The sequence below is a fragment of the Cajanus cajan genome, chromosome 5, assembly GCF_000230855.2.
Source record: "Cajanus cajan strain Asha chromosome 5, NIPB_CcT2T_4, whole genome shotgun sequence".
In the NCBI taxonomy this organism is placed as follows: domain Eukaryota; kingdom Viridiplantae; phylum Streptophyta; class Magnoliopsida; order Fabales; family Fabaceae; genus Cajanus; species Cajanus cajan.
In genome coordinates, this window is record NC_138521.1 from 36,081,633 (window position 1) to 36,096,410 (window position 14,778).

The 14,778-nt window shown below is 37.9% G+C and overlaps 1 protein-coding gene across 1 annotated transcript; it reads left to right on the top strand.

The window, feature by feature from the left end:
* Window positions 1–8,057: 8,057 nt before the first annotated feature.
* On the top strand, window positions 8,058–14,499 carry LOC145957977 (uncharacterized). Its single transcript, XM_083074421.1, has 7 exons — window positions 8,058–8,163; window positions 9,465–10,924; window positions 11,207–11,419; window positions 11,828–12,405; window positions 13,018–13,129; window positions 14,190–14,432; window positions 14,479–14,499. The coding sequence occupies exons 1-7, from the start codon at window positions 8,058–8,060 to the stop codon at window positions 14,497–14,499; spliced, it is 2,733 nt and encodes a 910-aa protein (XP_082930547.1).
* The last annotated feature ends 279 nt before the right edge of the window (window positions 14,500–14,778 follow it).

The following is a 14,778-nucleotide window of genomic DNA, read 5'->3' on the forward strand; positions in this document are numbered from 1 at the left end:
GGGAGTTTAATAACCAACAAAGATGCACAACAAAGCATGAAATTGGTTTACTGTTCATCGGTTCTCTCTAATTCTTCAACTGACTTACTTGCGACACCTGGGGAGACTAATAACCAACACAGATGCACAACATAGCATGTAATTAGTTTACTGTTCATCGGTTCTCTCTAATTCTTCAACTGACTTACTTGCTACACCTGGGGAATTTAATAACCAACAAAGATGCACAACATAGCATGTAATTGATTTACTGTTCATCGGTTCTCTCTAATTCTTCAACTGACTTACCTGCTACACCTGGGAAGACTAATAACCAACAAAGATGCACAACATAACATGTAATTGGTTTACTATTCAGCGGTTCTCTCTAATTCTTCAACTGACTTAGTTGCTACACCTGGGGAGACTAATAACCAACAAAGATGCACAACATAGCATGTAATTAGTTTACTGTTCATCGGTTCCCTCTAATTCTTCAATTGACTTGCTTGCTACACCTGGGGAGTTTAATAACCAACACAGATGCACAACATAGCATGTAATTGGTTTACTGTTCATCGGTTCTCTCTAATTCTTCAACTGACTTACTTGCTACACCTGGGGAATTTAATAACCAACAAAGATGCACAACATAGCATGTAATTGATTTACTGTTCATCGGTTCTCTCTAATTCTTCAACTGACTTACCTGCTACACTTGGGGAGACTAATAACCAACAAAGATGCACAACATAACATGTAATTGGTTTACTATTCAGCGGTTCTCTCTAATTCTTCAACTGACTTAGTTGCTACACCTGGGGAGACTAATAACCAACAAAGATGCACAACATAGCATGTAATTAGTTTACTGTTCATCGGTTCTCTCTAATTCTTCAACTGACTTACTTGCTACACCTGGGGAGTTTAATAACCAACACAGATGCACAACATAGCATGTAATTGGTTTACTGTTCATCGGTTCTCTCTAATTCTTCAACTGACTTACTTGCTACACCTGGGGAGTTTAATAACCAACACAGATGCACAACATAACATGTAATTGGTTTACTGTTCATCGGTTCTCTCTAATTCTTCAACTGACTTACTTGCTACACCTGGGGAGTTTAATAACCAACAAAGATGCACAACATAGCATGTAATTGATTTACTGTTCATCGGTTCTCTCTAATTCTTCAACTGACTTACCTGCTGCACCTGGGGAGACTAATAACCAACAAAGATGCACAACATAACATGTAATTGGTTTACTATTCAGCGGTTCTCTCTAATTCTTCAACTGACTTACCTGCTACACCTGGGGAGACTAATAACCAACAAAGATGCACAACATAGAATGTAATTAGTTTACTGTTCATCGGTTCTCTCTAATTGTTCAATTGACTTACTTGCTACACCTGGGGAGTTTAATAACCAACACAGATGCACAACATAGCATGTAATTGGTTTGCTGTTCATCGGTTCTCTCTAATTCTTCAACTGACTTACTTGCTATACCTGGGGAGTTTAATAACCAACACAGATGCACCACATAGCATGTAATTGGTGTACTGTTCATCGGTTCTCTCTAATTCTTCAACTGACTTACTTGCTACACCTCGGGAGACTAATAACCAACACAGATGCACAACATAGCATGTAATTGGTTTACTGTTCATCGGTTCTCTCTAATTCTTCAACTGTCTTACTTGCTACACCTGGGGAGACTAATAACCAACACAGATTAACAACATAACATGTAATTGGTTTACTATTCAGCGGTTCTCTCTAATTCTTCAACTGACTTACTTGCTATACCTGGGGAGACTAATAACCAACACAGATGCACAACATAGCATGTAATTAGTTTACTGTTCATCGGTTCTCTCTAATTCTTCAACTGACTTACTTGCTACACCTGGGGAATTTAATAACCAACACAGATGCACAACATAGCATGTAACTGGTTTACTGTTCATCGGTTCTCTATAATTCTTCAACTGACTTACTTGCTACACCTGGGGAGTTTAATAACCAACACAGATGCACAACATAGCATGTAACTGGTTTACTGTTCATCGGTTCTCTCTAATTCTTCAACTGACTTAGTTGCTACACCTGGGGAGTTTAATAACCAACACAGATGCACAACATAGCATGTAATTGGTTTACTGTTCATCGGTTCTCTCTAATTCTTCAACTGACTTACTTGCTACACCTGGGGAGTTTAATAACCAACACAGATGCACAACATAGCTTGTAATTGGTTTACTGTTCATCGGTTCTCTCTAATTCTTCAACTGACTTACTTGCTACACCTAGGGAGACTAATAACCAACACAGATGCACAACATAGCATGAAACTGGTTTACTGTTCATCGGTTCTCTCGAATTCTTCAACTGACTTACTTGCTACACCTGGGGAGACTAATAACCAACACAGATGCACAACATAGCATGTAACTGGTTTACTGTTCATCGGTTCTCTCTAATTCTTCAACTGACTTACTTGCTACACCTGGGGAGACTTATAACCAACACAGATGCACAACAAAGCATGTAATTGGTTTACTGTTCATCGGTTCTCTCTAATTCTTCAACTGACTTACTTGCGACACCTGGGGAGACTAATAACCAACACAGATGAACAACATAGCATGTAATTGGTTTACTGTTCATCGGTTCTCTCTAATTCTTCAACTGACTTACTTGCTACACCTGGGGAGTTTAATAACCAACAAAGATGCACAACAAAGCATGAAATTGGTTTACTGTTCATCGGTTCTCTCTAATTCTTCAACTGACTTACTTGCGACACCTGGGGAGACTAATAACCAACACAGATGCACAACATAGCATGTAATTAGTTTACTGTTCATCGGTTCTCTCTAATTCTTCAACTGACTTACTTGGTACACCTGGGGAATTTAATAACCAACAAAGATGCACAACATAGCATGTAATTGATTTACTGTTCATCGGTTCTCTCTAATTCTTCAACTGACTTACCTGCTACACCTGGGAAGACTAATAACCAACAAAGATGCACAACATAACATGTAATTGGTTTACTATTCAGCGGTTCTCTCTAATTCTTCAACTGACTTAGTTGCTACACCTGGGGAGACTAATAACCAACAAAGATGCACAACATAGCATGTAATTAGTTTACTGTTCATCGGTTCCCTCTAATTCTTCAATTGACTTGCTTGCTACACCTGGGGAGTTTAATAACCAACACAGATGCACAACATAGCATGTAATTGGTTTACTGTTCATCGGTTCTCTCTAATTCTTCAACTGACTTACTTGCTACACCTGGGGAATTTAATAACCAACAAAGATGCACAACATAGCATGTAATTGATTTACTGTTCATCGGTTCTCTCTAATTCTTCAACTGACTTACCTGCTACACTTGGGGAGACTAATAACCAACAAAGATGCACAACATAACATGTAATTGGTTTACTATTCAGCGGTTCTCTCTAATTCTTCAACTGACTTAGTTGCTACACCTGGGGAGACTAATAACCAACAAAGATGCACAACATAGCATGTAATTAGTTTACTGTTCATCGGTTCTCTCTAATTCTTCAACTGACTTACTTGCTACACCTGGGGAGTTTAGTAACCAACACAGATGCACAACATAGCATGTAACTGGTTTACTGTTCATCGGTTCTCTCTAATTCTTCAACTGACTTACTTGCTACACCTCGGGAGTTTAATAACCAACAAAGATGCACAACATAGCATGTAATTGATTTACTGTTCATCGATTCTCTCTAATTCTTCAACTGACTTACCTGCTACACCTGGGGAGACTAAAAACCAACAAAGATGCACAACATAACATGTAATTGGTTTACTATTCAGCGGTTCTCTCTAATTCTTCAACTGACTTACTTGCTACACCTGGGGAGACTAATAACCAACAAAGATGCACAACATAGCATGTAATTAGTTTACTGTTCATCGGTTCTCTCTAATTGTTCAATTGACTTACTTGCTACACCTGGAGAGTTTAATAACCAACACAGATGCACAACATAGCATGTAATTGATTTACTGTTCATCGGTTCTCTCTAATTCTTCAACTGACTTACTTGCTATACCTGAGGAGTTTAATAACCAACACAGATGCACAACATAGCATGTAATTGGTTTACTGTTCATCGGTTCTCTCTAATTCTTCAACTGACTTACTTGCTACACCTGGGGAGACTAAAAACCAACACAGATGCACAACATAGCATGTAACTGGTTTACTGTTCATCGGTTCTCTATAATTCTTCAACTGACTTACTTGCTACACCTGGGGAGACTTATAACCAACACAGATGCCCAACAAAGCATGTAATTGGTTTACTGTTCATCGGTTCTCTCTAATTCTTCAACTGACTTACTTGCGACACCTGGGGAGACTAATAACCAACACAGATGAACAACATAGCATGTAATTGATTTACTGTTCATCGGTTCTCTCTAATTCTTCAACTGACTTACTTGCTACACCTGGGGAGTTTAATAACCAACAAAGATGCACAACAAAGCATGTAATTGGTTTACTGTTCATCGGTTCTCTCTAATTCTTCAACTGACTTACTTGCGACACCTGGGGAGACTAATAACCAACACAGATGCACAACATAGCATGTAATTAGTTTACTGTTCATCGGTTCTCTCTAATTCTTCAACTGACTTACTTGCTACACCTGGGGAATTTAATAACCAACAAAGATGCACAACATAGCATGTAATTGATTTACTGTTCATCGGTTCTCTCTAATTCTTCAACTGACTTACTTGCTACACCTGGGGAGACTAATAACCAACAAAGATGCACAACATAACATGTAATTGGTTTACTATTCAGCGGTTCTCTCTAATTCTTCAACTGACTTAGTTGCTACACCTGGGGAGACTAATAACCAACAAAGATGCACAACATAGCATGTAATTAGTTTACTGTTCATCGGTTCTCTCTAATTCTTCAACTGACTTACTTGCTACACCTGGGGAGTTTAGTAACCAACACAGATGCACAACATAGCATGTAACTGGTTTTGCTGTTCATCGGTTCTCTCTAATTCTTCAACTGACTTACTTGCTACACCTCGGGAGTTTAATAACCAACAAAGATGCACAACATAGCATGTAATTGATTTACTGTTGATCGATTCTCTCTAATTCTTCAACTGACTTACCTGCTACACCTGGGGAGACTAATAACCAACAAAGATGCACAACATAACATGTAATTGGTTTACTATTCAGCGGTTCTCTCTAATTCTTCAACTGACTTACTTGCTACACCTGGGGAGACTAATAACCAACAAAGATGCACAACATAGCATGTAATTAGTTTACTGTTCATCGGTTCTCTCTAATTGTTCAATTGACTTACTTGCTACACCTGGAGAGTTTAATAACCAACACAGATGCACAACATAGCATGTAATTGATTTACTGTTCATCGGTTCTCTCTAATTCTTCAACTGACTTACTTGCTATACCTGAGGAGTTTAATAACCAACACAGATGCACAACATAGCATGTAATTGGTTTACTGTTCATCGGTTCTCTCTAATTCTTCAACTGACTTACTTGCTACACCTGGGGAGACTAAAAACCAACACAGATGCACAACATAGCATGTAACTGGTTTACTGTTCATCGGTTCTCTATAATTCTTCAACTGACTTACTTGCTACACCTGGGGAGACTTATAACCAACACAGATGCCCAACAAAGCATGTAATTGGTTTACTGTTCATCGGTTCTCTCTAATTCTTCAACTGACTTACTTGCGACACCTGGGGAGACTAATAACCAACACAGATGAACAACATAGCATGTAATTGATTTACTGTTCATCGGTTCTCTCTAATTCTTCAACTGACTTACTTGCTACACCTGGGGAGTTTAATAACCAACAAAGATGCACAACAAAGCATGTAATTGGTTTACTGTTCATCGGTTCTCTCTAATTCTTCAACTGACTTACTTGCGACACCTGGGGAGACTAATAACCAACACAGATGCACAACATAGCATGTAATTAGTTTACTGTTCATCGGTTCTCTCTAATTCTTCAACTGACTTACTTGCTACACCTGGGGAATTTAATAACCAACAAAGATGCACAACATAGCATGTAATTGATTTACTGTTCATCGGTTCTCTCTAATTCTTCAACTGACTTACTTGCTACACCTGGGGAGACTAATAACCAACAAAGATGCACAACATAACATGTAATTGGTTTACTATTCAGCGGTTCTCTCTAATTCTTCAACTGACTTAGTTGCTACACCTGGGGAGACTAATAACCAACAAAGATGCACAACATAGCATGTAATTAGTTTACTGTTCATCGGTTCCCTCTAATTCTTCAATTGACTTACTTGCTACACCTGGGGAGTTTAATAACCAACACAGATGCACAACATAGCATGTAATTGGTTTACTGTTCATCGGTTCTCTCTAATTCTTCAACTGACTTACTTGCTATACCTGGGGAGTTTAATAACCAACAAAGAAGCACAACATAGCATGTAATTGATTTACTGTTCATCGGTTCTCTCTAATTCTTCAACTGACTTACCTGCAACACTTGGGGAGACTAATAACCAACAAAGATGCACAACATAACATGTAATTGGTTTACTATTCAGCGGTTCTCTCTAATTCTTCAACTGACTTAGTTGCTACACCTGGGGAGACTAATAACCAACAAAGATGCACAACATAGCATGTAATTAGTTTACTGTTCATCGGTTCTCTCTAATTCTTCAACTGACTTACTTGCTACACCTGGGGAGTTTAGTAACCAACACAGATGCACAACATAGCATGTAACTGGTTTTGCTGTTCATCGGTTCTCTCTAATTCTTCAACTGACTTACTTGCTACACCTCGGGAGTTTAATAACCAACAAAGATGCACAACATAGCATGTAATTGATTTACTGTTGATCGATTCTCTCTAATTCTTCAACTGACTTACCTGCTACACCTGGGGAGACTAATAACCAACAAAGATGCACAACATAACATGTAATTGGTTTACTATTCAGCGGTTCTCTCTAATTCTTCAACTGACTTACTTGCTACACCTGGGGAGACTAATAACCAACAAAGATGCACAACATAGCATGTAATTAGTTTACTGTTCATCGGTTCTCTCTAATTGTTCAATTGACTTACTTGCTACACCTGGAGAGTTTAATAACCAACACAGATGCACAACATAGCATGTAATTGATTTACTGTTCATCGGTTCTCTCTAATTCTTCAACTGACTTACTTGCTATACCTGAGGAGTTTAATAACCAACACAGATGCACAACATAGCATGTAATTGGTTTACTGTTCATCGGTTCTCTCTAATTCTTCAACTGACTTACTTGCTACACCTGGGGAGACTAATAACCAACACAGATGCACAACATAGCATGTAATTGGTTTACTGTTCATCGGTTCTCTCTAATTCTTCAACTGTCTTACTTGCTACACCTGGGGAGACTAATAACCAACACAGATTAACAACATAACATGTAATTGGTTTACTATTCAGCGGTTCTCTCTAATTCTTCAACTGACTTACTTGCTATACCTGGGGAGACTAATAACCAACACAGATGCACAACATAGCATGTAATTAGTTTACTGTTCATCGGTTCTCTCTAATTCTTCAACTGACTTACTTGCTACACCTGGGGAATTTAATAACCAACACAGATGCACAACATAGCATGTAACTGGTTTACTGTTCATCGGTTCTCTCTAATTCTTCAACTGACTTACTTGCTACACCTGGGGAGTTTAATAACCAACACAGATGCACAACATAGCATGTAATTGGTTTACTGTTCATCGGTTCTCTCTAATTCTTCAACTGACTTACTTGCTACACCTGGGGAGTTTAATAACCAACACAGATGCACAACATAGCTTGTAATTGGTTTACTGTTCATCGGTTCTCTCTAATTCTTCAACTGACTTACATGCTACACCTAGGGTGATGAGGACATGGGCAAGGATTTAGGAGCACTCAAAGGACTTGGAGGACCAATGACTAGGGCAAGGACTAAAAGGGCCAAGGATGCTTTGCAACAAGTTGCGGCCCTTATTCTTGAAGAAATGCCCAATGATGAAGACAAGGCCAAGATGGTGAATTGTATCAAGGATTATGAAGCCTAATTACGCCATTTTCGTAGTGGGTGTTTTTTTTTTAGTACTTGTAATTAGTAAATAAAGGCCTAAAACTCTTGTTAAAGTGGCTGCCAACTCTTGTTTGGGCTGCACCACTTATTGGGCTAGTTATTAGGCAAGTTGTTTTTAGTTAAATAAGGTCCAAAACCTTTGGGATGAATCAGCCATGAGGCATACCAAAGGGTGCACGAATTTAGCATATGTTTGTTTTGCATTAGTGGTCATAAATGTTAGGCTTAGTGGAGTTCATTAATTGCCCACTAATGGAGTTCAATAATTGCCCACTAATGTAAGTGAAAGGTCTTGGTTGTAAGCTATATAAGCTGCCCATTGGGATGAATATGCACAGATCAGAATTTGAGTTTTATTAACTGAGAGTGATTCTCCAATTGTTCTTGAGTGATTCAAGAATTTGGGCATATCAAAGGATCATCCACAATTCTTTGTGTGAAGCCTTCCTTGGAAGAGTGATTCTTCCTCCATTCCTTTACCGTTTCCTTCCCTCCATTTCTTGCATCTAATTTCCTTACCAACATTCCAGAAATTAAGTCCAAGATTTTAACCCAAAAGATCCTTCCCTACATTCCAGAAATTAAGTCTAAGATTTTGAACTCAAAAGATCCTTTTTCAACTCTGGTGCAATTAGGAATCATATCATTTGGTATCAAGAGCTCCGGTTTTTTGGGTTCATCCACATCATTTGCTGGAATTTCTTTGGGTAACATCCTTCCTTGTTATTTCTCATTACCATTGATATTACCTTAGTGTTCTTTCTTTATTTGCTGAACCATTGCAAAAATTAGGCCTTAATAGTGTTAAAAAATATTAAATAAAATAAAATTCGTCCATAATAAAAAAAAGAAATAAAAAAAAGAAAGAGTTGTGGCTGAATGGTTCATGAGTTTAGAACACTTGAAACTCAATCTTTAAGGTAATATTTTGGTTTGGTTGAAGGTTGTTACTAACTTATCTAAATTCCAGTTTTTGATTCCTAAATTTCCTTGTTTTTTTTGAATTTTTGGTGGCTGTTTTGTATTCCTTTTTAAGCCTACCCTAAACCTTGCTTTTAACACAAAAAATTGTGGTTTGTTCTTTGTGTTGTCTACTTTTTTTGAATTGCTTTTAAAAAAAAAATAATAAAAAAAAAAAAAGCCATTAAGAGTGACATACACGAGTGTTCATTTTACGAGTGTAAACAAGTGAGAAGAGTGGTGAGGTCCTATTTTCTTTGTGTTTGTTATTACTCTTGTTTTTGAAGTATGGCAGATGGAAATCATTTGGATGGAACACAAAGACTCTTGTTCGACGCTATTAATGCTCAAATGCAAAGATTATTGAGAGAAAACAATGAAGAGTTGTATGGAAGAATTGAGCAATTAGAGAATCGTGATCATCATGAAGAAGAAAGGAGAGGAAGAAATGGTGGTGCTCCTAGGCAAAACAGAATTGAAGGTGTTAAACTTAATGTTCCTCCATTTAAGGGGAAGAGTGATCCGGAAGCCTATGTGGAATGGGAACTCAAAATAGAACATATTTTCACTTGTAACAATTATGATGAAGAGCAAAAGGTGAAACTTGCAGCAGCGGAGTTCTCGGACTATGCACTTGTGTGGTGGAATAAGTTGAAAAGAGAAAGGTTGAGAAATGAAGAGCCTTTGGTGGAAACATGGGCTGAAATGAAAAGGCTCATGAGGAAACGTTATGTGCCGGCTAGCTATGCTAGAGATGTGAAATTTAAACTTCAAAAATTGTCACAAGGCACCAAAGGAGTTGAAGAGTATTACAAGGAATTGGACTTGCTCATAATGCAAGCCAATATTGAAGAAGATCCAGAACTAACCATGGCTCGTTTTATTAATGGCTTGAATAACGATATTCGTGATGTTGTTGAATTGCAGGAATTTGTTGAGATAGAAGACTTGTTGCACAAATCCATTCAAGTGGAACAACAACTCAAAAGAAAAAGTGTGACCAAGAAGAGTTCTTCTAATTATAATTCCTATAGTTGGAAGGACAAAAATAAGAAGGAGGTGGCTGCCACTCCAAGCAATCTAGCATCTACTTCTCATGGAAAATCATCCTCTAAGTCCTTAGAACAGCCTCAAAAGAAGAGTAAAGACATAAAATGCTTTAAGTGTCAAGGCATGGGTCATTATGCCTATGAGTGTCCTACCAAAAGGACCATGGTTCTCAAGGAGAATGGAGATTACACTAGCCAATCTGATGTTAGTGAGGAAGAAGAAGGTGACATTGAGGAGGAAGAGGAGGCCCTTGAGGGAGATTTATTGATGATTAGGAGAATGATGGGTAGTCAAATGAGTCCTTTAGAAAGAAGCCAAAGGGAGAATATTTTCCACACAAGATGTTCCATCAATGGAAAGGTTTGCATGGTGATTATTGATGGAGGGAGTTGCGCTAATGTGGCTAGTGCTAGATTAGTGTCAAAGCTAAATTTAGACACTAAACCACACCCTAGGCCATATAAACTTCAGTGGCTTAGTGAGGATGGAGAGGTGCAAGTGAGGCAGCAAGTAGAAGTGGATATTTCCATTGGAAAATACAAAGATAAGGTGCTATGTGATGTAGTTCCAATGGAGGCCAGCCACATACTTTTGGGAAGGCCTTGGCAATTTGACACTAAAGCCGTCCATGATGGCTATTCCAATAAGATCTCTTTTGTGCACCAAAATAAAAAGATTGTCCTCAAGCCTTTGAGTCCTAAAGAGGTGTGTGAGGATCAAATGAGGATGAGAGAAAAGATTTCTTTGGAGAGAAAAGAAAGTGATCTTGAGAAAAAGAGTGAACAAAAACTTGAGAAAAAAAAAAGTGGAAAGAAAAGGAGCGAAACACTTGAGAGAAAAGAGAGTCTTTTGGCAACAAAGGGTGAGGTGAAGAGGTTGTTCCTTGCTAAACAACCCCTTTATCTAATGTATTGCAAAAATCAGATTTTAAACACTAACACTTTTGATGAATTGGAAATACCTTCTAGTGTTAAATCTCTTTTGCAGGAATTTCATGACGTTTTTCCATCAAGTGTACCAAGTGGATTACCACCTTTGAGGGGAATTGAACACCAAATTGATCTCATTCCAGGAGCTTCCTTACCCAATAGGCCAGCTTATAGGAGCAATCCACAAGAAACGCAAGAAATTCAAAAGCAAGTGGATGAACTCATGACCAAAGGATGGGTAAGAGATAGCATGAGTCCTTGTGCTGTTCCGGTAATTTTGGTCCCTAAAAAAGATGGGACATGGAGAATGTGTTCTGATTGTAGGGCTCTAAATAACATCACCATAAAATATAGGCACCCAATTCCTAGACTTGATGATTTGCTTGATGAATTGCATGGTGCAAGTATTTTCTCTAAAATTGATTTGAAAAGTGGATATAATCAAATTAGAATTAGAGAGGGTGATGAATGGAAAACTACTTTTAAAACAAAATATGGTTTGTATGAGTGGTTGGTTATGCCTTTTGGCTTAACTAATGCACCAAGTACTTTTATGAGATTGATGAACCATGTTTTGAGGGAATTTATTGGCAAATTTGTTGTGGTATATTTTGATGATATTCTTGTCTATAGCACTTCTCTTGAATTGCATGTGGAACATTTGAAATCTGTTTTGAAGGTGCTTAAGGAAGAACAATTGTTTGCCAATCTTGAAAAATGTGTGTTTTGTACTGATCATGTTGTATTCCTTGGTTTTGTTGTAAGTTCTAAAGGAGTACAAGTAGATGAGGAAAAGGTTAAGGCCATCCAAGAATGGCCCACACCTAAATCCGTGAGTGAAGTGAGAAGTTTCCATGGTTTGGCAAGTTTTTATAGGAGGTTTGTTAAGGACTTTAGCACCTTGGCAGCACCTCTTAATGAAGTAGTAAAGAAACATGTGGTTTTTAAGTGGGGAGGGAAACAAGAGGAAGCCTTTGTTGCTCTTAAGCAAAGGCTAACCAATGCTCCCATTCTTGCCTTACCAAACTTTGCTAAATCTTTTGAAATTGAATGTGATGCTTCCAATGTTGGGATTGGGGCTGTGTTGTTACAAGAAGGCCATCCAATTGCTTATTTTAGTGAGAAGTTAAGTGGAGCTGCCCTTAATTTTTCCACTTATGATAAGGAATTGTATGCCTTGGTAAGAGCTTTGAAAACATGGCAACACTACCTTTTTCCCAAAGAGTTTGTAATACATAGTGACCATGAGTCCCTAAGGTATTTGAAGGGACAAGGCAAGCTTAACAAGAGGCATGCCAAGTGGGTGGAGTTTTTGGAACAATTTCCCTATGTCATAAAACATAAAAGGGGAAAAGGGAACATTGTGGCTGATGCTTTATCAAGGAGACATATATTGCTTTCCACTCTTGAAACTAAATTGCTTGGATTTGAATCTTTGAAAGAAATGTATGCTTCTGATGAAACTTTTGGTGAAATATATGCTGCATGTGAGAAACTATCTCAATATGGGTATTTTAAGCACAATGGGTTTTTATTTAAAGAAAACAAATTGTGTGTGCCTACATGTTCCATTAGAGAATTGCTTGTTAGTGAATCACATGGTGGTGGTTTGATGGGGCACTTTGGGATTAAAAAGACTTTGGAAATTTTACAAGAACATTTCTTTTGGCCTCATATGAAACGTGATGTGCAAAAATTTTGTGAACATTGTGTTGTGTGCAAAATGGCTAAATCTAAATCATTGCCACATGGATTGTATACTCCTTTGCCTACTCCTGAATATCCTTGGATTGACATATCTATGGACTTTGTTTTGGGACTGCCTAGAACAAAGAATGGCAAAGATTCTATTTTTGTGGTTGTTGACAGGTTTTCAAAAATGGCACATTTCATACCTTGCAAAAAGGTAGATGATGCGTGTCATGTGGCTGATTTGTTTTTCAAAGAAGTTGTGAGGCTTCATGGTGTGCCAAGGAGTATTGTAAGTGATAGGGATGCTAAATTCCTTAGTCATTTTTGGAGGACTTTGTGGGGCAAGTTAGGTACTAAATTATTATTTTCAACAACTTGTCACCCACAAACCGATGGACAAACTGAGGTAGTCAATAGAACTTTGGGGACCTTGCTTAGGACTGTTTTAAAAAAGAATATTAAGTCCTGGGAAGCAAGTTTGCCTCATGTTGAATTTGCATATAATAGGGCTGTCCATAGCACAACAAATTGTTCACCTTTTGAGGTTGTGTATGGTTTTAACCCTTTGACTCCTCTTGATTTATTGCCTATGCCTAACATTTCTGTTTTTAAGCATAAAGAAGGGCAGGCCAAAGCGGACTATGTGATGTGAATTAATCGATTATAAGGAAGGCGCCACAAATATGATTATTTGATAAGCCAAGAAAGATCGCCACAAGAATTGGAGAATTCTTGATAAGATCAAATGATGCAAGGAAAAACCCTAGCAGAGCTAAAACTCACAAAAATTTGTAATCTGAATAATCTGTCCTTTTCTCAATTCTCAAAATGTTTAATACAACTTTTGTTTGAGTTTGCCTCATTTGGAAGTAAATAAAGAAAATTAAAATATTAATATCCCAACAGAAGCTAATATGCCCAAGTGGTTTGATGAAGGTATTATAAGCTTAAGGTCTTGGGTTCAAATCCTGAAATGTAGTAGTTTATTATTTTTATTTTTAATACTGCCTTTTACAAAACAAAACTAACAACTTTAAAACTTAAGACATAAAAAGATAATAATAATAAAATAAAAACGAAATCTTCCAGTTGGCCTCCTAGCTTCCCAAGCAAGCTATGCATGTAATAAGTCTAGCCTCCTCCATGTGTTGAGTCGATTGTTGGGTCTCTAGTAAATGGGCCACTTTGTGCTGCAATGCCTCTTGGGTTTTTTTTAAGCATCCCTCTAGTCATAGGCCCACTTAAGATTTGAATTGGATCTTGATCTTTGTCCTCTTCGTCGTGGACTTGGGCCTTCTGGTCATGGGCCTCTTGAGTTTGGGCTTTTATGTCCACATCACTATGTGAAGAAGTTACACGAACGTGTGAAGGCTCAAATTGAGAAGAAAAATGAGAGCTACGCGAAACATGCTAACAAAGGGCGAAAGAAAGTTGTGTTCCAACCTGGTGATTGGGTTTGGGTACACATGAGGAAGGAAAGATTTCCGGAACAAAGGAAATCAAAGCTTTTGCCAAGAGGGGATGGTCCATTTCAAGTACTAGAAAGAATAAATGACAATGCTTACAAGATTGAATTGCCCGGTGAGTACAATGTTAGTTCCACTTTCAATGTTTCTGATTTATCTCTCTTTGATGTAGATGATGGAGACTTTGATTTGAGGACAAATTCTTCTCAAGAGGGAGGGAATGATGAGGACATGGGCAAGGATTTAGGAGCACTCAAAGGACTTGGAGGACCAATGACTAGGGCAAGGACTAAAAGGGCCAAGGATGCTTTGCAACAAGTTGCGGCCCTTATTCTTGAAGAAATGCCCAATGATGAAGACAAGGCCAAGATGGTGAATTGTATCAAGGATTATGAAGCCTAATTACGCCATTTTCGTAGTGGGTGTTTTTTTTTAGTACTTGTAATTAGTAAATAAAGGCCTAAAACTCTTG